This window comes from Mizuhopecten yessoensis, unplaced genomic scaffold (assembly GCF_002113885.1).
Source record: "Mizuhopecten yessoensis strain PY_sf001 unplaced genomic scaffold, ASM211388v2 scaffold10935, whole genome shotgun sequence".
NCBI lineage: Eukaryota > Metazoa > Mollusca > Bivalvia > Pectinida > Pectinidae > Mizuhopecten > Mizuhopecten yessoensis.
The window spans coordinates 18326-40371 of record NW_018408795.1 but is presented as its reverse complement, the minus strand read 5'-3'; the positions used below and the strand labels follow the sequence as shown (position 1 = coordinate 40371).

Here is a 22046-nt window from a genome sequence, read left to right as displayed (position 1 = left end):
GGGGGGCAAGGGGCAAAACTTATTATGGTTTATAATGGCAAATGATACTTTGAATATTACATGTTAATAACTTGATTGGAATTATAACCCTGACAGTATGATACTTTTCAAAATTTTGAGCCAGCCCTACTCCCAAGGGCTGTAGGGTGGGGCCCAAAGGAGTCAGTGTGCTAAAATTTCTTCATTTTTCCTTGTTAAGAATCAGAGGTGCTTTAGTTTCAAATACTTTTTAGTCTTAAATCTGTATGCTAGATATAGAATAAGGTGGTTTTATTGTTTTTTGTCACTTTGAATAATATTTCTGTTCGTGTTAAAAACAAAATCAACTCTCTGTATACATATATCAGGTGACCGTTAAGGCCCATGGGCCTCTTGTTAATAAAATTGATTGCCATATAATTTGTTTTTCTTGAGAAAAAAAAACAGCCAACTGGAATGACTCTCAGCAACATGGCCCAAGTGATGGAACACAGTACAGACATCAAAAATTTAATTGACAAACGAATAAAAATGAATTTGATAAGATCACTATGCAAACCAAACTTTGTTAATAAAAAAAACATTGTTATTTCTGTCAAGGTATATTTATACTTTAAAATTCAATTTCTTAGCTTGTGTTTCGTCACATAAGAATCACAATCTGCTTTGTGTACATGATCTTGATGTTCAATTTTTGTGAGTCAAAGTCTAGATGTTTCTAATTTTTCCCGATGGTCCCGCAAAGTTCGAAACATCAAAGTTTGACTGTACTTGGGTCTTAGTGGCAGAGCCAAAAGGGGTCACATGTTCAGACCCAGATATGTCAGATTCAAAATATATTATCTTCATGGATGAAAATTCTCTTCAAAAGTCCTACAAGGCGATTTATCAAAATTATTAATTTCTTTTTCCCCACGTCATCCATTCCCCAACCCCCTCCCCCTTTAGCAGGGGGTAATGTTTATACAAGGAAATGACATTTTTGGGTATATTTTGTTGTTTTTCAGGGGGAAATCATTTAAAGTTAGTTGGATTTTTTATATGATTGCAGTTGAACTGTTCCCTCTTCAGGGGGTAAATTAAACTTTTTGACAGTGTTATAATATTATTAGCATTTTTACTGATATTTTATATACAAGTACATGTATTATGTATAATGTTGGTCACTCCCCAGGATCATTTAAAAAAAACAACCAATCCACTGTCAAAAAGACAAATTTGTTTATATGTACTTTTATTCTTTGTAACTTCACACTATTAAGTAACAATTGTTGGCCTTTTGTTTTCCAGAATTATTACAGCTTTCATACTTTTCAAGTCATTTCCAGACCAATTATCGGACTTATTTTAACTACAATTAAAATTTCTGAGAGTGATACAAATTGGTTAAACTGAAAGTACATCAAATTGTCAAATTTTATTTTTTTGTATTCAAAATGGCCACCATGGCCTCTGTTTGGCTGAGACAGTACTATTACTCTGTTGGAGTGATACTTAGGAAAAACACTTTAAATGAAAGTCAGACTATTCAATTTTTTATTAAAAGTGACTGCTTAATTAATCTTATTTGCTGAGACATAATAAATAGAAATTTCAGTGGTTGAGCAAGGGGTATATACCTGTGACTTACCGTCCTAGTTATTCATTCTTATCATTCTATGAAATTTGACCATGTATGATTACAGCTTCAACAGAGAGAAATAATCAGTTCGACAGTATTGTATCACCAATTGTAGCTGAGCAAACGTCAAGTCAACCACGCCGTAACAACTACACTGACATGTCTGGCTTGCCTTTGTCAACCATCGAAAGTGAGGAAAGCATGGTCGAAAAGTTCCTTCACAAATTAGATTCTACACTCCGTGATGAGGTGCATTCTAGTTTGTCTAAATGCTCTGTAATAAAACCTGGACTTCGCTGTATGCAAAAAGGTACTCCCTCATACAGATTTTATTGATCTTAGATATTTCCCATTTTGATATTCTCATGTGACCCTTTAAAAAAATAATTCATATAGCCCTATACAAGCACTCATTAATTTTATTCAAGCTGCTTCCCAGGTTTCTTAATTTGAATTGAGCTCATCTCTCTACATTAGGCTGTATAAAACAAATTCATTTAATTTAATCTCAAGCTGAACTCTTGCTGTGGACATAAGTAGGATGTCTTCAGGTGACTTTGTATGCACCATCCCCTCACACCCTTACAATGGTGGACACAATGTCGCTCTGGATTTATTGCCATATATGATATTAGGGTCATTCCATAGAGACATCTGCCAATTATCATAGTCTTCTTCACTAATAAAACATTCTGCCTTTCTTTTATACATTTAGAAGCAGATAAATTTGTATCCCAAGATTTAATTTAAATAATTGCTTTTTCCCAGGAGCTGAGATTCGAATGATTGATGGTAAATTTCAGGAGGGCCCATTTATTGGTCAGAATGCCACAATCAAAACACTTGTCGCAGAATTCAAAGACTTTGGTGAGGACAAAAAAAAATGAATATTGATCAATCAAGAATTAATTATATAAAATACATGTGCACAATGTCTTGAAATATTAGTTGCCCTGTCTGGGTCAAAGAAGAAGTAGCATTATAAATATATCTGCCTAATCATCTTCTTTTAAACATTATTATTTTATTATTTTTTAATTCTCTTTTAATCAGAACTTGCTTTTTTCATGTGATATAATTTCAAAATGAAAATTCTATTCAATTATATAAGGTCAGTCGTCAGGATTCTTATTGCCATCTATTTAACTTTTTGGAGATTTTGATATCATTTTCCATACAAGATATTAACAATGCAAAAAATGATCATAATCATGTTGAATACAATGTAAGTAAATAAATTTGTTTAGGGCAGTTGTAAGTTGTTCACATCAGGGTATCATAGAATGTTTTATATTTTCACTAGGTACAGACCTCTTGCCAAGGTGGATAGGCACAGGAATAGCGGAGACATTACGATTCCGAGATTGTCACCAAGATAACTTACATCGGAGCTGTGGCATAACCGTTGATAAAAGTCGTTTTTATGTCCTTTATCCTGCCACCCAGAGAATCCTGAAGGAACATTTGCGAGACAGGAAACAGGTATGATAGGAATAACTGCTGTTAAGAGAAACGATACATTACTTTGTATGTTAACCTTTTACTTTTTTGACTGCTCCAAATCTACTAAACCAATTTCAATGAAATTTTGCAGGAAGGTTCAATAGTCAAAGGCGAACCAAAATTGTGAATTGTACAGATCTAACCACCAAGCTGGGGCGTGAAGGGTGGGGTCAAATTGACAAAAGTTTCAACAATTTACTTCCTCAGACCCAGATATGCTGGAATCAAATACACATCATGAGTGAAAAGGTCATCAGGTGTCTTACCAAAGGTGTCTTACCATCAGGTGTCTTACCATCAGGTGTCTTACCAAAGGTGTCTTATCATCAGGTGTCTTACCAAAGGTGTCTTACCAAAGGTGTCTTACCATCAGATGTTTTACCAAAGGTGTCTTACCAAAGGTGTCTTACCAAAGGTGTCTTACCATCAGTTGTCTTACCAAAGGTGTCTTACCATCAGATGATTTACCAAAGGTGTCTTACCATCAGGTGTCTTATCATCAGGTGGTTTACCAAAGGTGTGAACTTCATTAACCACCAGCATCCTGTTTTTGAGTTCAACAACATTTGCACAAGAATTTCCCTACGTATACTTTCAAGGTCACAGGGGTCAAATAACTGTAAACCTTCAACTGCTTCTGAATATCCAATCAACCAAACTTCACAATATTGGCCAACAACTCTATGTAACAAAACAAACAGGTGAGCGATACAGGCCCTTCTGGGCCCCTTGTTTAGCTCACCTGGCACTATGGTGTGTTGTCCGCCATCTTCAAACTTTTTCTTTGAAGGACTTCTTCTTAAGAACTAGAGGACCTAGGGCCATGATATTTGGCCTGTAGGTACCTGGGACAGAGTACTATAAAGTTTCCTCAAATAAATTACCTTGATGTACTTTCAAGGTCACAGGGGTCAAATATGTAAAAAAAAAAAAAAAAAACCTTCTTTTGAATAGCCAGGAGACCCAGAGTAGTAATACTTGGCCAGTAGGTACCTAGCATGAAGTGCAAATAAATAACTTTGACCTACTTTCAAGATCACAATTACAAGGGTCAAATGTGTTTAAATCAGGGCTGACACAGTTCAGCACATGCTGTGCGACTGCAAGCTATTGCATTTGTCGAAGTTGTCCCCTATTACCTTGAAAGGGGGTCAAGGTCATTTCAATGAGGACACTTTATAGCATTCCATCCCAAGTACCTAGCTACTGGCCAATATTATGGCCCTTGGCCTTAGGGAACTTGAGAAGAAGATTGTTAAAGTGCTGTTGACCTTTGACCCCCCACTAGCACTTAAAGTTGACCCTTGATCTCATTACTGTAATTGAGGAAAAGATTTGCACTGCTGATCTACAAAACATACAAAGTATCATGTTCAAATGTTTTTTAGCTCACCTGGCACGAAGTGCCAAGTGAGCTTATTTATGCCGTGGCGCGTCGTCCGTCATCCGTCCGTCGCCCGTCCGTCCTCGTCCGTCAACTTTTCCTTTAAACAACCTCTTCTGAAGAACGGACAGGCCTAGAGTCATGATATTTGGCTGAAAGCTTCGTTGGTAGGAGCCCTACAAAGTTTGAGAACGAAAATGACCTTGACCTGTTTTCAAGGTCACAGGGGTCAAATATGTCAAAAACTTCAAACGACTTCTTCTAAAGAACTAAAAGGTATAGAATCTTCATATTTGGCTGATGGCTTCCTGGGATAGAGCCCAACAAAGTTTGAGAATGAAAATGACCTTGACCTACTTTCAAGGTCACAGGGGTCAAATGTGTCAAACACTTCAAACGACTTCTTCTGAAGAACTGAAAGGTATAGAATCTTTATATTTGGCTGGTGGCTTCCTGGGATAGAGACCAACAAAGTTTGAGAATGAAAATTAGTTTGACCTACTTTCAAGGTCACAGGGGTCAAATATGTCAAAAACTTCAAACGACTTCTTCTGAAGAATTAAAAGGTATAGAATCTTCATATTTGGCTGATGGCTTCCTTGGATGGAGCCCAACAAAGTTTGAGAATGAAAATTACCTTGACCTTCTTTCAAGGTCACAGGGGTCAAATGTGTCAAACACTTCAAACGACTTCTTCTGAAGAACTGAAAGGTATATAATCTTTATATTTGGCTGGTGGCTTCCTGGGATAGAGCCCAACAAAGTTTGAGAATGAAAACTAGTTTGACCTACTTTCAAGGTCACAGGGGTCATATATGTCAAAAGCTTCAAATGACTTCTTCTGAAGAACTGAAAGGTATAGAATCTTTATTTTTGATTGATGGCTTCCTTGGATAGAGCCCGACAAAGTTTGAGAATGAAAATGACCTTGACCTTCTTTCAAGGTCACAGGAGTCAAATGTGTCAGACACTTCAAACGACTTCTTCTGAAGAACTGAAAGGTATATAATCTCTATATTTGGCTTGTAGCTTCCTAGGAAAGAGCCGAACAAAGTTTGAGAATGAAAATGACCTTGACCTTCTTTTAAGGTCACATGAGGCAGATATGTCAAACACTTTAAACGACTTCTTCTGAAGAACTGGTAGTTATAAAATCTTAATATTTGGCAGGTGGCTTCCTGGGAAAGAGCCAAACAAAGTTTGCGAATGAAAATGACCTTGACCTACTTTCAAGGTCACAGCGTTCAAATATGTCAAACAGTTCAAACAGCTTCTTCTGAAGAATTAAAAGGCATAAAATTATAATATTTGGCTGGTGACTTCCCGGGATAGAGCTCACCAAAGTTTGCAAATGAAAATGACCTCAACCTACTTTAGAGGTCACAGAGGTCAACAACATTTTAATGGATTTGTTCTTGAGAACTAAAAGGAATGGATTCATAAGATTTGGCTGGTAGCTTTTTGGAATAGAGCTAACCAATTTGAGAAGGAAAATGACATTGACCTACTTACAAGATCACAGGGAAAAGTATGTCAAGCAACTTCTGAAGAAGAATCAAAAAGCATAGAATCTTATAATAATATTTTGCTGGTAGTTTCAACAGATGGAGCCAACAAAGTTTGCGAGGGATTTTTTTTTAGTGCAATATAATATTTAATGAGAATATTTTGCTATGACTGCTTAAATATTCAGGTGAGCGATACAGGCCCTCTTGGGCCTCTTGTTTAGAATATTGTTGTTTGAAGTCTTAAACATATTTGACCCCTGTGACCTTGAAACTAGGCCAAGGTCATTTTGATAAAAAAAACTTAATAGCACTTCATCCCAGATACTAGTCTGAATTATTCTGACGTTTTATCAACTTTTTAGCTCACCTGGTCCGAAGGGGCCAAAAAGGGGTAATTTGGCTATATTTCTACAAACGCCTTCTTCTGTAGAACTATGTACTGGATATCGATCATATTTAACCAAAAGCATTCATGGGATGCAGGGATTCAAAATTGTACAAATGGTGGGGCTGACCTCCCAGGGGGCTGAGGGGCGGGGCCAAAAAGGGTTACTTGGCTATATTGCTTTAAGCGACTTCTTCTCTGGAACTAAGTGATGGATATCAACCATATTAGACTGGAAGCATCCCTAGGTGGTGGGAATTCAAAATTGTACAAATGGTGGGGCTGAACATGACCCCCAGAGGGCCGAGGGCGGGGCCAAAAGGGGGCAATTTGGCTAGATTGCTATAAACGACCTCTTCTGTAGAACTATGCACTGGATACCGATCATATTTGGTTGGAAGCATTCATGGGAGGCAGGGATTCAAAATTGTATAAATGGTGGGGCTGACCCCCCAGGCTAAGGGGCGGGCCAAAAAAAGTATATTGCCTGGAAATGGTTGAGATCCCCACCATATAATTATAACCACATATACAATTGCTGAGTATAAAGAGAAGAATGCACATTTGCTTCCAGGATGGCCCTAAGATCTGGCCCTACCCTTGGAAACATAGTCCTTGGGCCATAAATTAAAAATGGTTGAGATCCCCACCCCAAAACTATATATACAAATGCTGGGCATAAAGAGACGAATGCAGTCACGATATTAGAATAGACCCTGGGGTATGACCAATCCCCTAGGGACCTAGTTTCTAACTCACAGCTTGGAAACAGTTGAGATCCCCGACCTATAACCATATAGACAATTGCTGAGTATAAAGAGATAAATGCACATATGCTTCCAGGATGGCCTTGGGGACTGCCCAGCCCTTGGTCATAACTTCGAAATGGTTAAGATCCCCACCCCAAAACTATATATACAATTGATGGGCATAAAGAGACAAATGCAGTCATGATATAAGAATTGACCCCAGGGTTTACCGTACCCTTGCAGACTTAACCCCTGGGTCATAACTTTGAAACGGTTAATATCCCCACCCCAAAACTATATATACAAATGCTGGGCAAAAAGAGACGAATGCAGTCATGATATTAGAATTGATCCTGGGGTCTGGCCACAACCGTAGGGACCTAGTTTCTGAGTCACAGATTGGAAACAGTTGAGATCCCCACCCCATAACCATATATAAAATTGCTGGGCATGAAAAATTGAATACAGATATATATGCTACAAGGATTGGCCTTGGGGTCTGGCATATTCCCATGGATCTCATTTGGAGAATATTCTGCCATGATTGCTTAGATATCCAGGTGAGCGATACAGGCCCTATGTGCCTCTTGTTTCATATCGGTCTGTCGTCGATTAACGTCAGAACTCTGGCCCTCTATAATATGCGGGAAATGTGCGCCCCGCGCCCGGAGCGCACTTCAAACTGATATTTTAGAAACAAATCGTCACTTTCACACACATGTCACACATGGATCGAAAGATATATTCTTTATGCACTAGGTGATATCAATAACATGTTTCAAAGATCATTACGAAAAGTATTTTCCAACGTTTTCTATACCAACCCATGTTTTTAAAGGAAATTAGGCCATGGGCAATGTCACATGACTTGATGAGATCTCGCGTTACCGAAGGTATTTCCCAACGTTATGACGTAGGCCTGCGAGATTTTAGTCATGTGGCATTAGAAGGCAGGGCTATCAAAAAAAACCACCAGAGTAAGTTTGAAAAAATATGGTTTTAGTGATTGTATTGGTTGTTTGAGGCATGTTATGTATGTTCATCTTGGGCACAAAGAATAGATCTTTTGGTCCATGTGCGACATGTGTGTGAAAGTGATGATTTGTTTCTAAAATATCAGTTTGAAGTGCGCCTCGGGCGCGGGTCGCATATTTCCCGCATATTATAGAGGGCCGTAGTTGTGACGTTAATCACAACAGACCAATATGAAAAAAGTTGATAAAACGTCAGAATAATTTGGACTACCCAGATACCTACTGGCCAAATATCATGACCCTGGGCCTTATGGAACTTGAGAAGAAGATTATTAAAGCTTTTAACCCATGTTGACGTTTCACCCTCGACTAGCACTTAAAGTTGACCTTTGACCTCATTACTGTAATAAAGAAAAATATTTGCATTGCTGGTCTACATGTACATAACATACACCATACTTCCCTTCGATCTACGACCTTCTCTCGGCCCAAAGTCAATCCCTATCACAATCCGCCATTCCAGTCACACCCTTAACTGTAATGCCCATGTCAGAGTAGATATTTCCCTATATGACACTAGTATGTTTCTCTACATGTATCCATTAAGTATCCTCTCCCTACCCACTATACTCATATCCTTACTAATGTTACATTACTCTTAAATAAATAAATATACGTTGAAAAGCAGATAGATACAAGGAGAAAGCAGCATTGTGGTTTTATACAAAAGCTGACATTTGTGTTGTGAAACAGAAGTCCAGTGTAAAGGAGCATATAGAATGGACTCACATGAAAGGACGACAAAAATATATGACCAAGCACCGCAAAGTACTAACTCTAATCACTAACACACAGTCCGTCAGATGGGACTTAAAATGGTGTCCTGTGTGAGACTGTCCACATCTCACACAGAAGACCCCTCTGAGCTAACTAGTATTGTCGAGGAAGAGTAGGCGTGATAACGCCGACTCAGAGGTTAGGGTATTTTAGACTTATAATAAGGGTTGGGTGTATTTATTAGAATTTTAGACGGGCTTTCAAAAATTAGATTTAATCAATTTCATCTTAGCTAGGGTTAAACCGACTTGGCTGGTTTCAGGGTATTCCTTGGGGTGCCATCCGTCCGCTCTTCACTAAAACCTCGTCCAACATCGTGATGCGCTACAGATCAACGTTAGGTTACCATTTTCGGCCCTGCAGGAAGTCTTCATGCAAAATTATACTGTAGGTCTATGGGACTGATGACTTCTATCTCCTCCACCTCTACCCTCTCCTCTTCTCTCCTTTTCTCTGCATACTTTGTCCCTTCTATTTTACTTTCCTATCTGTTCTCGTCTCCTGAAAGGCCGAAAGGCCTAGTAGCAGTCATAAAACCCTCAAAATCAAATCAAAATCAATAACTGTCACAGATTGACTAGCCATTTCTGAGTCACAACCTGTAAACGATGGCGTGATAAGGGGACGTGGGGAGAACGGAACATTTTTCGACACAGTGACAGACTATGTTTGGATTTCTTGACCTGGACACGATGGTATAACGTCGAAACGATATCGTGCCTCTGTAGCGATTTTGCCTGAAACTAATTCAATTTCATAGCGATCAAATCTGAAAGTATCATCTTCTTTTGATATTGCTTTAATCACCCCCGTTTCCCCATCGCATAACCTCACAAAGTCACCAACATTTGCCTGAAGCGCCCGTCTTCATGCAAAGCAGCCATGTTGACAGCAGACGAAGTAAACAAAACAGCACGTGTGTGAAAAAGGTAGTCCCAGTCAAAGTTCATCATCTTGAACAATCAAAACTCTGGAAGGTCATATACCATGTGTGGTGTATAACTCATATTTATCCATGTTTATACAGTGTATTGTTATAGAAAAATAAATACACCATGGCTCAAAGTGTTTAAAGTCTGGGAAAAGATCTTAATCTTTGGTGATTCAACCAAATAGTATGGTAAAGCAGCCTTATCAAACATTCGTTCAGCCAGCCAGGCATCTGTATATAGGGGGATAGCAGCTGATACCACCCTACCGCCGGCAAAGTGACCGTTCTAGCGATTCTTTGTCCAGAATGGTAATTCAGACCTAATATTGTCCATCTTGCATTGTTCAGTGTCTGGCTAGCTGGAGGTCATCTTTCAGTCACCATTCATCCTCTAATCAGTCAAACAAAAAGTGGGATATTTGCCTGTAATTATAATTGAAGCTTCCTGAAGTGGAGCTCAATAGAATCTGTGAATGAAAATGATTTTGACCAACTTTAAAGGTCACAGGGGTCAAATACGTCACACTTAAAATTACTTCTTCTGAAGAACCGAAAGGCTTTTAAGTCATGATATTTGGCTGCAAGCTTCCTAGGATGAAGTCTGAGAGAGTTTGAAGACGAAAAATGACCTTGACCTACTTCGTAGTCCCATTGATAAAATCTGTCACAAATTTCAAACGACTTCTTCTTTAGAAACTGTAAGGCCTTGATTCACAATATTTTACAGATGATTTTCACAGATGGAGCCTAACAAATAGTTTGTGAACGAAATTGGCTTTGGACCATTATTTGAAATTTTACAGGGTCAAATGTGTCAAAAACCTTAAACAAATTCTTTCGAGGACTGAAATGTTTTGAGTTATAATATTTGGCTTGTAGCTTCTTTGGATGGAGCCTGACAAACTTTGTGAATGAAAATAACCTTGATGTACTATCTAGGTAATAGAGGTCAAATGTGTCAAAACACTTTGAACGGCTTCTTTTGAAGAACTCTAAGTGCTTGAGTTGTGGCATTTAGCAGGTAGCTTCCTGGGACATAATGCCAAACAAAGTTTGCAAGTAAAAATGACCTTGACCGTTATTCAAGTCAAAGAATCAGGGTGCTGATATTTTGGCCTGTAGCATACAGAGAAGGCTGTCAAGTTTTTAGAAGTGATTATGAATTAATTGATTCACTTTCAAGATTGCAGGGGTCAAATGTGTTTAAATCTTTAAATGACTTGTGAATAACCAAAAGTCCCAGGGTGATGATATTTGGCCAATAACATACCAAAAATGGCTTTTTTACCAATTGTTCTTGAATGAATTACAAAGGTAAAATGTGTGAAAAAAACATTCATATGACTTTGTCTCAAACGTCAAGAGGCCTAGTGTGTTAATTGGCCAGTAGCATTCTGTGGTGAAGGGTCACAGATCAAGTTACATATCAGGTTTGTTCAAGTTTGAATAACCTTCACCAATTTTGAAAGTCACAGAGATCAAATGTGTTTAAACATTTAAACAACATTTCTTTTGAATAATCAAAAGGCCGAAAGTGAGAATATTTGGCCAATAGCATATTTTGATGAAGGGCTATCAAATTTGTTTAGATGGCGAGGCCTCAAAGGGAAAATTAACCAATATTTCAAAAATCTTCTTCTCCAGACTCAGAGGTACTACAGTCAATTTCTCTGCATGGATGGAAAGATCATCAGGGGCTTTGTTGAAATTGTAATTTCAGTACCCCCGGGCCATCCGCTCTCCCTTGGGGAGGGAGTAAAGTTTACTATAGTTTATATAGGGAAATAACACTTTTAGGAAATTATACTTACTTGGTGAGGATCATCCTTGGAGGAAGATTGTATCAAGTTGTAAAATTGGGATTCCTGCCCCAACCCCAGGGGCGAGGGCGGGGCCCCAAGGGAAAATTAACCAATATTTCAAAAATCTTCTTCTCCAGACTCAGATGTACTTGACAGTCAATTTCTCTGCATAGATGGAAAGATCATCAGGGGCTTTGTTTAAATTGGAAATTTCAGTACCCCCGGGCCATCCATTCTCCTTTGCGGAGGGGGTAAAATTTACTTTAGTTTATATAGGGAAATAACACTTTTGGGTATACATTTGGCCATTTTCAGCTGGAAATTATTCAAACTTGGTTGGAATGATTATGATGCCAGATGGCAATTAAATGGTATGAGAAAACAAGACCCTGCCCAGGGGCTGGAGGATTAGGGCCCAAATGGGGATTATGGTTTAAAAATCTTCTTCATCAGACTCAGATGTTTTATTGTTCTTGGATAGAAAGGTCCTTACATGTACCTAAATTACCATTACCTAAATTGTTAATTTCATTATCCCCCAGGTCATCTGCTCTCCCTTGGGGAGAGGGTGTATTCTCAAGAGCAAAATAATTTATTTGAATAGTTTTTAAAGTTCTTATCCTTTGGTGACATGACAAGTATTGTATTTCACTTTGTTTACATGTTGTTTTCCACATTTTGTACATCTCAACAATGCAATTGAGCTACAAGTACCTATAATATAACTCAGGTGATCGCTTAAAGGCCCTTGGGCCTCGTGTTTAATAACCAAGAGACATATATTGGTAAAGACATTTAACTTACTTGGGGCCTTTTTTCATCTAAATAATAATTATTGTCCTACAATGCTAGCCATGGGGCCTCTTGCTAAAGACAAATAATTTTGGAAAATTAATTGCAGCTATCCTTTGTGCTTTGTCATGAACTTACTCAAGTCCTGGATTATGATCCTTATTAGAAATCAGGGCCTGAAATCTGATTTGTGGGATTGTATTTCTTTAAAATGATGTATGTTATAATGCCCAGGTCAGTGATATGTATGACTTTGTTTGTACAGGAGTTTACATCCTTCAGCTTGATTGAGATCTGTCAGAAGATCGCAGAGGCGATGGACTACCTATCCTCAAATAACATTATCCACCGTGATGTAGCTACTCGTAACTGTATGTAAGTCTTGTGAACAAGTATACCAAAACAATATTATATTGTTCCTTGGTCATTTAGAAATCTCATCAGTTTTTAAACTGATTTTCTTACATAACAAGTAACGCAATACTAAAAAGAGTTTTATCAGACAGGTTTTGACTCTGTACACTGTCAGACAGGTTTTATCACTGTACACTGTCAGACAGGTTTTGACTCTGACTTACTGTTATCGCTGTACACTGTCAGACAGGTTTACACTCTGACTTACTGTTATCACTGTACACTGTCAGACAGGTGTTGACTCTGACTTACTGTTATCACTGTACACTGTCAGACAGATGTTGACTCTGACTTACTGTTATCACTGTACACTGTCAGACAGGTTTACACTCTGACTTTATGTTATCACTGTACACTGTCAGACAGGTTTACACTCTGACTTACTGTTATCATTGTACACTGTCAGACACTCAGATTGATAGTCTTAAAACACTCAGATTAATAGTCTAAAACATTTAGATTAATAGTCTTAAAACACTCAGACTAATAGTGTATAAACACTCAGATATATAGTACAAATACACTCAGATTTATAGTCTAAAAACACTCATATTAATAATCTATAAGCACTCAGATTAATAGTCTAAAACACTCAGACTTATAGTCTGAATACACTCAGATTAATAGTCTTTAAGCACTCATATTAATAGTCTAAAACATTTAGATTAATAGTCTTAAAACACTCAGACTAATAGTCTATAAACACTCTGATTTATAATATAAATACACTCAGATTAATAGTCTAAAACACTAAGTTTAATAATCTTAAAACACTCAGACTTATAGTCTGAATTCACTCAGATTAATAGTCTATAAACATTCAGATTAATAGTATGAAAAAACACAGATTAATAGTTTTAAAACACTCGGATAAATAGTCTAAAAACACTCGGATTAAAAGTCTAAAAACACTCAGACTTATAGTCTATAAACACTCGGATTAATAGTCTGAAACACTCAGATTAATAGTCTAAAACACTCAGACTAATAGTTTATAAACACTCAGAATATTAGTCTATAAACACTCAGATTAAAAGTCTTAAAACACTCAGACTAATAGTGTATAAACACTCAGATATATAGTACAAATACACTCAGATTTATAGTCTAAAAACACTCGGATTAAAAGTCTAAAAACACTCAGACTTATAGTATATAAACACTCGGATTAATAGTCTGAAACACTCAGATTAATAGTGCAAAAACATTCAGATTAATAGTCTTAAAACACTCGGATAAATAGTCTATAAACTCTCAGATTAATAGTCTATAAACAATTCGACAAATAGTCTTAAACACTCAGATTAATAGTGCAAAAACATTCAGATTAATAGTCTTAAAACACTCGGATAAATAGTCTAAAACACTCAGACTAATAGTTTATAAACACTCAGAAACATAGTCTATAAACACTCAGATTAAAAGTCTTAAAACACTCAGACTAATAGTCTATAAACACTCAGAATAAAAGTCTATAAACTCTCAGATTAATAGTCTATAAACAACTCGACAAATAGTCTAAAACACTCAGATTAATAGTCTAAAACACTCAGACTAATAGTTTATAAACACTCAGAATAATAGTCTATAAACTCTCAGATTAATAGTCTATAAACAACTCGACAAATAGTCTAAAACACTCAGATTGATAGTACAAAAACATTCAGATTAATAGTCTTAAAACACTCGGATAAATAGTCTATCAGCACTCAGACTAAAAGTCTGAAACACTCAGATTAATAGTCTTAAACACTCATGTTAATAGTCTTTAAACACTCAGATTAATAGTATAAACACTGAGACTAATAGTCTAAAAACACTCAGACTAATAGTCTATAAACACTCAGACTAATAGTCTATAAACACTCAGATTAATAGTCTATAAACACTAAGACTTGTAGTATAAATACACTCAGATTTATAGTCTAGAAACACTCAGATTAATAATCCAAAAACACTCAGACTAATAGTCTAAATACACTCAGATTATTAGTCTAAAAACACTCAGACTAATAAGCTAAATACACTCATATTAATAGTATAAAAACACTCATACCAATAGTTTAAAACACTTAGATTAATAGTCTTAAAACACTCAGATTAATAGTCTAAAACATTTAGATTAATAGTCTTAAAACACTCAGACTAATAGTGTATAAACACTCAGATATATAGTATAAATACACTCAGATTTATAGTCTAAAAACACTCATATTAATAATCTATAAGCACTCAGATTAATAGTCTAAAACACTCAGATTAATAGTCTTTAAGCACTCATAAAAATAGTCTAAAACATTTAGATTAATAGTCTTAAAACACTCAGACTAATAGTCTATAAACACTCTGATTTATAATATAAATACACTCAGATTAATAGTCTAAAACACTAAGTTTAATAATCTTAAAACACTCAGACTTATAGTCTGAATACACTCAGATTAATAGTCTAAAACACTCAGATCAATAGTCTATAAACATTCAGATTAATAGTATGAAAACACACAGATTAATAGTTTTAAAACACTCGGATAAATAGTCTATAAACACTCAGATTAAAAGTCTGAAACACTGAGATTAATAGTCTTAAACACTTATGTTAATAATCTATAAACACTCAGATTAATAGTCTAAAAACACTCAGATTAATAGTCTATAAACACTCGGATTAATAGTATAAAAACATTCAGATTAATAGTCTTGCAACACTCGGATAAATAGTCTATAAACTCTCAGATTAATAGTCTATAAACAATTCGACAAATAGTCTAAAACACTCAGCTTAATAGTCTGAAACACTCAGATTAATAGTCTAAAACACTCAGACCAATAGTCTATAAACACTCAGAATAATAGTCTATAAACTCTCAGATTAATAGTCTATAAACAATTCGACAAATAGTCTAAAACACTCAGATTAATAGTCTAAAACACTCAGACTAATAGTCTATAAACACTCAGAATAATAGTCTATAAACTCTCAGATTAATAGTCTATAAACAATTCGACAAATAGTCTAAAACACTCAGCTTAATAGTCTAAAACACTCAGATTAATAGTCTAAAACACTCAGACCAATAGTCTATAAACACTCAGAATAATAGTCTATAAACTCTCAGATTAATAGTCTATAAACAATTCGACAAATAGTCTAAAACACTCAGATTAATAGTCTAAAACACTCAGACTAATAGTCTATAAACACTCAGAATAATAGTCTATAAACTCTCAGATTAATAGTCTATAAACAATTCGACAAATAGTCTAAAACACTCAGCTTAATAGTCTAAAAACACTCAGATTAATAGTCTATAAACACTTGGATTAATAGTATAAAAACATTCAGATTAATAGTCTTAAATCACTCGGATAAATAGTCTATAAACACTCAGATTAAAAGTCTGAAACACTGAGATTAATAGTATTAAACACTCATGTAAATAATTTATAAACACTCAGATTAATAGTCTAAAAACGCTCAGATTAATAGTATAATCACAGAGACTAATAGTCTAAAACACTCAGCTTAATATACTAAAAACACTCAGACTAATAGTCTAAAACACTCAGCTTAAAAGTCTAAAAACACTCAGACTAATAGTCTATAAACACTCGGATTAATAGTCTGAAACAGTCAGATTAATTGTCTCAAACACACAGACTAATAGTCTATAAACACTCAGAATAATAGTCTATAAACACTAAGACTTCTAGTCTATAAACACTCAGATTTATAGTATAAATACACTCAGATTGATAGTCTAAAACACTCAGCTTAATTGTCTATAAACACTCAGACTAATAGTCTATAAACACTCGGATTAATAGTCTGAAACAGTCAGATTAATTGTCTCAAACACACAGACTAATAGTCTATAAACACTCAGAATAATAGTCTATAAACACTAAGACTTCTAGTCTATAAACACTCAGATTTATAGTATAAATACACTCAGATTGATAGTCTTAAAACACTCAGATTAATAATCCAAAAACACTCGGACTAATAGTCTAAATACACTCAGAATAATAGTCTATAAACACTCAGATTAATAGTCTATAAACACTAAGACTTCTAGTCTATAAACACTCAGATTTATAGTATAAATACACTCAGATTGATAGTCTAAAAACACTCAGATTAATAATCCAAAAACACTCAGACTAATAGTCTAAATACACTCAGAATAATAGTCTATAAACTCTCAAATTAATAGTCTATAAACTATTCGACAAATAGTCTAAAACACTCAGATTAATACTATAAAAACATTCAGATTAATAGTATGAAAAAACACAGATTAATAGTCTTAAAACATTCGGATAAATAGTCTATAAACACGCAGATTAAAAGTCTGGAACACTCAGATTAATAGTGTATAAACACTCAGACTAAAAGTCTATAAGCACTCAGATTAATAGTCTAAAACATTTATATTAATATTCTTAAAACACTCACATTTATAGTATAAATACACTCAGACTAATAGTCTATAAACACTCAGACTTATAATCTAAAACACTCAGATAAATAGTCTATAAACACTCAGATTAATAGTATAAACACTGAGACTAAAAGTCTAAAACACTCAGCATAATAGTCTAAAAACACTCAGACTAATAGTCTATAAACACTCGGATTAATAGTCTGAAACACTCATGTTAATAGTCTAAAAACACTCAGATTAATAGTCTATAAACACTAAGACTTCTAGTCTATAAACACTCAGATTTATAGTATAAATACACTCGAGATTGATTGTCTAAAAACACTCAGATTAATAATCCAAAAACACTCAGACTAATAGTCTAAATACACTAAGAATAATAGTCTAAAAATACTCATACCAATAGTCTGAAACACTCAGATTAATAGTCTATAAGCACTCATAATAATAGTCTCAAACATTTAGATTTATATTCTTAAAACACTCAAACTAATAGTCTATAAACACTTAGATTAATAGTCTAAATAGACTCAGATTTATAGTCTAAAAACACTCATACCAATAGTCTGAAACACTCAGATTAATAGTATATAAGCACTCATAATAATAGTCTCAAACATTTAGATTAATAGTCTTAAAACACTCAAACTAATAGTCTATAAACACTCAGATTAATTGTCTAAAACACTCAGACTAATAGTATATAAGCACTCAGATTAATAATTAAAAACGTTTAGATTAATAGTCTTAAAACACTCAGATTTATAGTATAAATACACTCAGACTAATAGTATATAAACACTCAGATTAATAGTCTAAAACACTCAGATTAATAGTCTATAAACACGCAGACTTATAGTCTAAATACACTCAGATTAATAGTCTAAAAACACTCATACCAATAGTCTAAAACACTCAGATTAATAGTCTTAAAACACTCAGACTAATAGTCTATAAGCACTCAGATTAATTGTCTAAAACATTTAGATTAATAGTCTTAAAACACTCAGATTATTAGTCTAAAAACACTCAGATTAATAGTTTGAAAACATTCAAAATTAAAAATCTATAAACACTATAAATACAAGACAATAAAACAATAAATGTTCTAACAATTTTTACAGAGTGTGTCCTGGTGATATTGTGAAAATTTCGGATGCAGCCTTTTCCTGGAGCCTGTTCCCAGATGAGTACATGTATGATTCTGAACGAGAACGATGGCTTCCGGTGCGATGGATGGCCCAGGACTGTCACCAGTTTGGATTCTACAGTACAGCTACAGACGTGGTAGGTCAAACACTAAAGACATGGTAGATCATACACTACAGACATGGTAGATCATACACTAGGTAGATCATACACTACAGACATGATAAATCTTACACTACAGACATGATAGATCATACACTACAGACCTGGTAGATCATGTAGTTTATACACTACAGACATGGTATATCATACACTAGAGACATGGTAGATCATACACTACAGAGATGGTAGATCATACACTACAGACATGATAAATCTTACACTACAGACATGATAGATCATACACTACAGACATGTTAGATCATACACTACAGACGTGGTAGACCATCCACTACAGACATGGTAGGTCAAACACTACAGACAAGATAGATCAAAAACTACAGACATGATAGATTATACACTACAGACATAGGATATCATACACTACAGACGTGGTAGATCATACACTACACACATGATAGATCAATACACTACAGACATGATAGATCATACACTACAGACATAGTATATCATACACTACAGACGTGGTATATCATACACTACAGACATGATAGATTATACACTACAGACATAGTATATCATACACTACAGACGTGGTATATCATACACTACAGACATGATAGATCATTCACTACAGACATGGTAGATCATACACTAGGTAGATCATACACTACAGACATGATAGATCTTACTCTACAGACATGATAAATCTTACACTACAGACATGATAGATCATACACTCCAGACATGGTAGATCATACACTACATACGTGGTAAGTCAAACACTACAGACATGGAAGATCATACACTACAGACATGGAAGGTCAAACACTACAGACAAGATCGATCAACCACTACCGACATGATAGATTATACACTACAGACATGTAGATCATACACTACAGACGTGGTAGGTCAAACACTAAAGACATGGGAGATCATACACTACAGACATGCTAAATCATACACTATCGACATGGTGAATCATACACTACAGACATGGTGAATCATACACTACAGACATGATAGATCATACACTACAGACCTGGTAGATCATGTAGTTTATACACTACAGACATGGTATATCATATACTACAGACATGGTAGATCATACACTAGGTAGATCATACACTACAGACATGATAAATCTTACACTACAGACATGATAGATCATACACTCCAGACATGGTAGATCATACACTACATACGTGGTAAGTCAAACACTACAGACATGGAAGATCATACACTACAGACATGGAAGGTCAAACACTACAGACAAGATCGATCAACCACTACCGACATGATAGATTATACACTACAGACATGGTAGATCATACGCTACAGATATGGTAGATCATACACTACAGACATGGTAGGTCAAACACTACAGACATGATAGATTATACACTACAGACATAGTATATCATACACTACAGACGTGGTAGATCATACACTACAGACATGGTATATCATACACTACAAACATGGTAGATCATACACTACAGACATGGTATATCATACACTACAAACATGGTAGATCATACACTACAGACATGATAGATCATACACTACAGACATGGTATTTTATACAATACAGACATGGTATATCATATACTACAGACATGGTAGATCATACACTACACACATGATAGATCATACACTACAGACCTTGTAGATCATACACTACAGACATGGTATAGGTCATACACTACAGACATAGTATATAATACACTACAGACATTGAAGGTCATACACTAACGACATGATAGATCATACACTACAGACATGGTGAATCATACACTACAGACATGGTAGTTTATACACTACAGACATGGTATATCATATACTACAGACATGGTAGATCATACACTACACACATGATAGATCATACACTACAGACCTTGTAGATCATACACTACAGACATGGTATAGGTCATACACTACAGACATAGGATATAATACACTACAGACATTGAAGGTCATACACTACAGACATGGTATAGGTCATACACTACAGACATAGTATATAATACACTACAGACATTGAAGGTCATACACTAACGACATGATAGATCATACACTACAGACATTGAAGGTCATACACTAACGACATGATAGATCATACACTACAGACATGGTAGATCATACTCTACAAACATGGTAGATCATACACTACAGACATGGTAAATCATACACTACAGACATGGTTAATCATACAATACAGACCTGGTAGATCATACACTACAGACATAGTATATATTTTAATACACTAAAACATTGAAGGTCATACACTACCGACATGATAGATCATACACTACCGACATGGTTAATCATACACTACAGACCTGGTAGCTCATACACTACAGACATATTATATAATACACTACAAACATTGAAGGTCATACACTACCGACATGATAGATCTTACACTACAGACATGGTAGATCATACACTACAGGCGAGGTAGATCATACATTACAGACATGGTAAATCATACACTACAGACATGGTTAATCATACACTACAGACCTGGTAGATCATACACTACAGACATAGTATATAATACACTACAAACATTGAAGGTCATACACTACCGACATGATAGATCATACACTACAGACATGGTAGATCATACACTACAGGCGTGGTAGATCATACATTACAGACATGGTAAATCATACACTACAGACATGGTTAATCATACAATACAGACCTGGTAGATCATACACTACAGACATAGTATATAATACACTACAAACATTGAAGGTCATACACTACCGACATGATAGATCATACACTACAGACATGGTAGATCATACACTACAGGCGTGGTAGATCATACACTACTGACATGGTAGATCATACACTACAGACGTGGTAGATCATACACTACAGACTTGGTAGATCATACACTACAGACATAGAATATAATACACTTCAGACATTGAAGGTCATACACTAACGACATGATAGATCAAACACTACACACATGATAGATCATACACTACAGACGTGGTAAATCATACACTACAGTCTTGGTAGATCATACACTACAGACATGATAGATCATACACTACAGACGTGGTAAATCATACACTACAGACATGGTAAATCATACACTACTGACATGGTAGATCATACACTACACACGTGGTAGATCATACACTACAGACTTGGTAGATCATACACTACAGACATATAATATAATACACTTCAGACATTGAAGGTCATACACTAACGACATGATAGATCATACGCTACACACATGATAGATCATACACTACGCACATGATAGATCATACACTACACACATGATACCTGGTAGATCATACACTACAGACATAGTATATAATACACTTCAGACATTGAAGGTCATACACCAACGACATGATAGATCATACACTACACACATGATAGATCACTGGTAGATCATACACTACAGACATAGAA

At 35.4% G+C, this 22046-nt stretch overlaps 1 protein-coding gene across 1 annotated transcript in view; it reads left to right on the top strand.

Annotated features, from left to right (window-relative positions):
• Nucleotides 1-22046, top strand: part of LOC110463842 (hepatocyte growth factor receptor-like) — a gene marked incomplete at its 5' end in the record, with an annotated part of 137051 nt that overhangs the window by 103886 nt on the left and 11119 nt on the right. The window contains 5 exons of the mRNA XM_021518730.1: nt 1665-1910; nt 2369-2467; nt 2904-3082; nt 12731-12840; nt 18452-18614. Coding sequence (XP_021374405.1) covers nt 1665-1910; nt 2369-2467; nt 2904-3082; nt 12731-12840; nt 18452-18614 — 797 coding nt within the window. The remainder of the gene's footprint in view (nt 1-1664; nt 1911-2368; nt 2468-2903; nt 3083-12730; nt 12841-18451; nt 18615-22046) is intronic.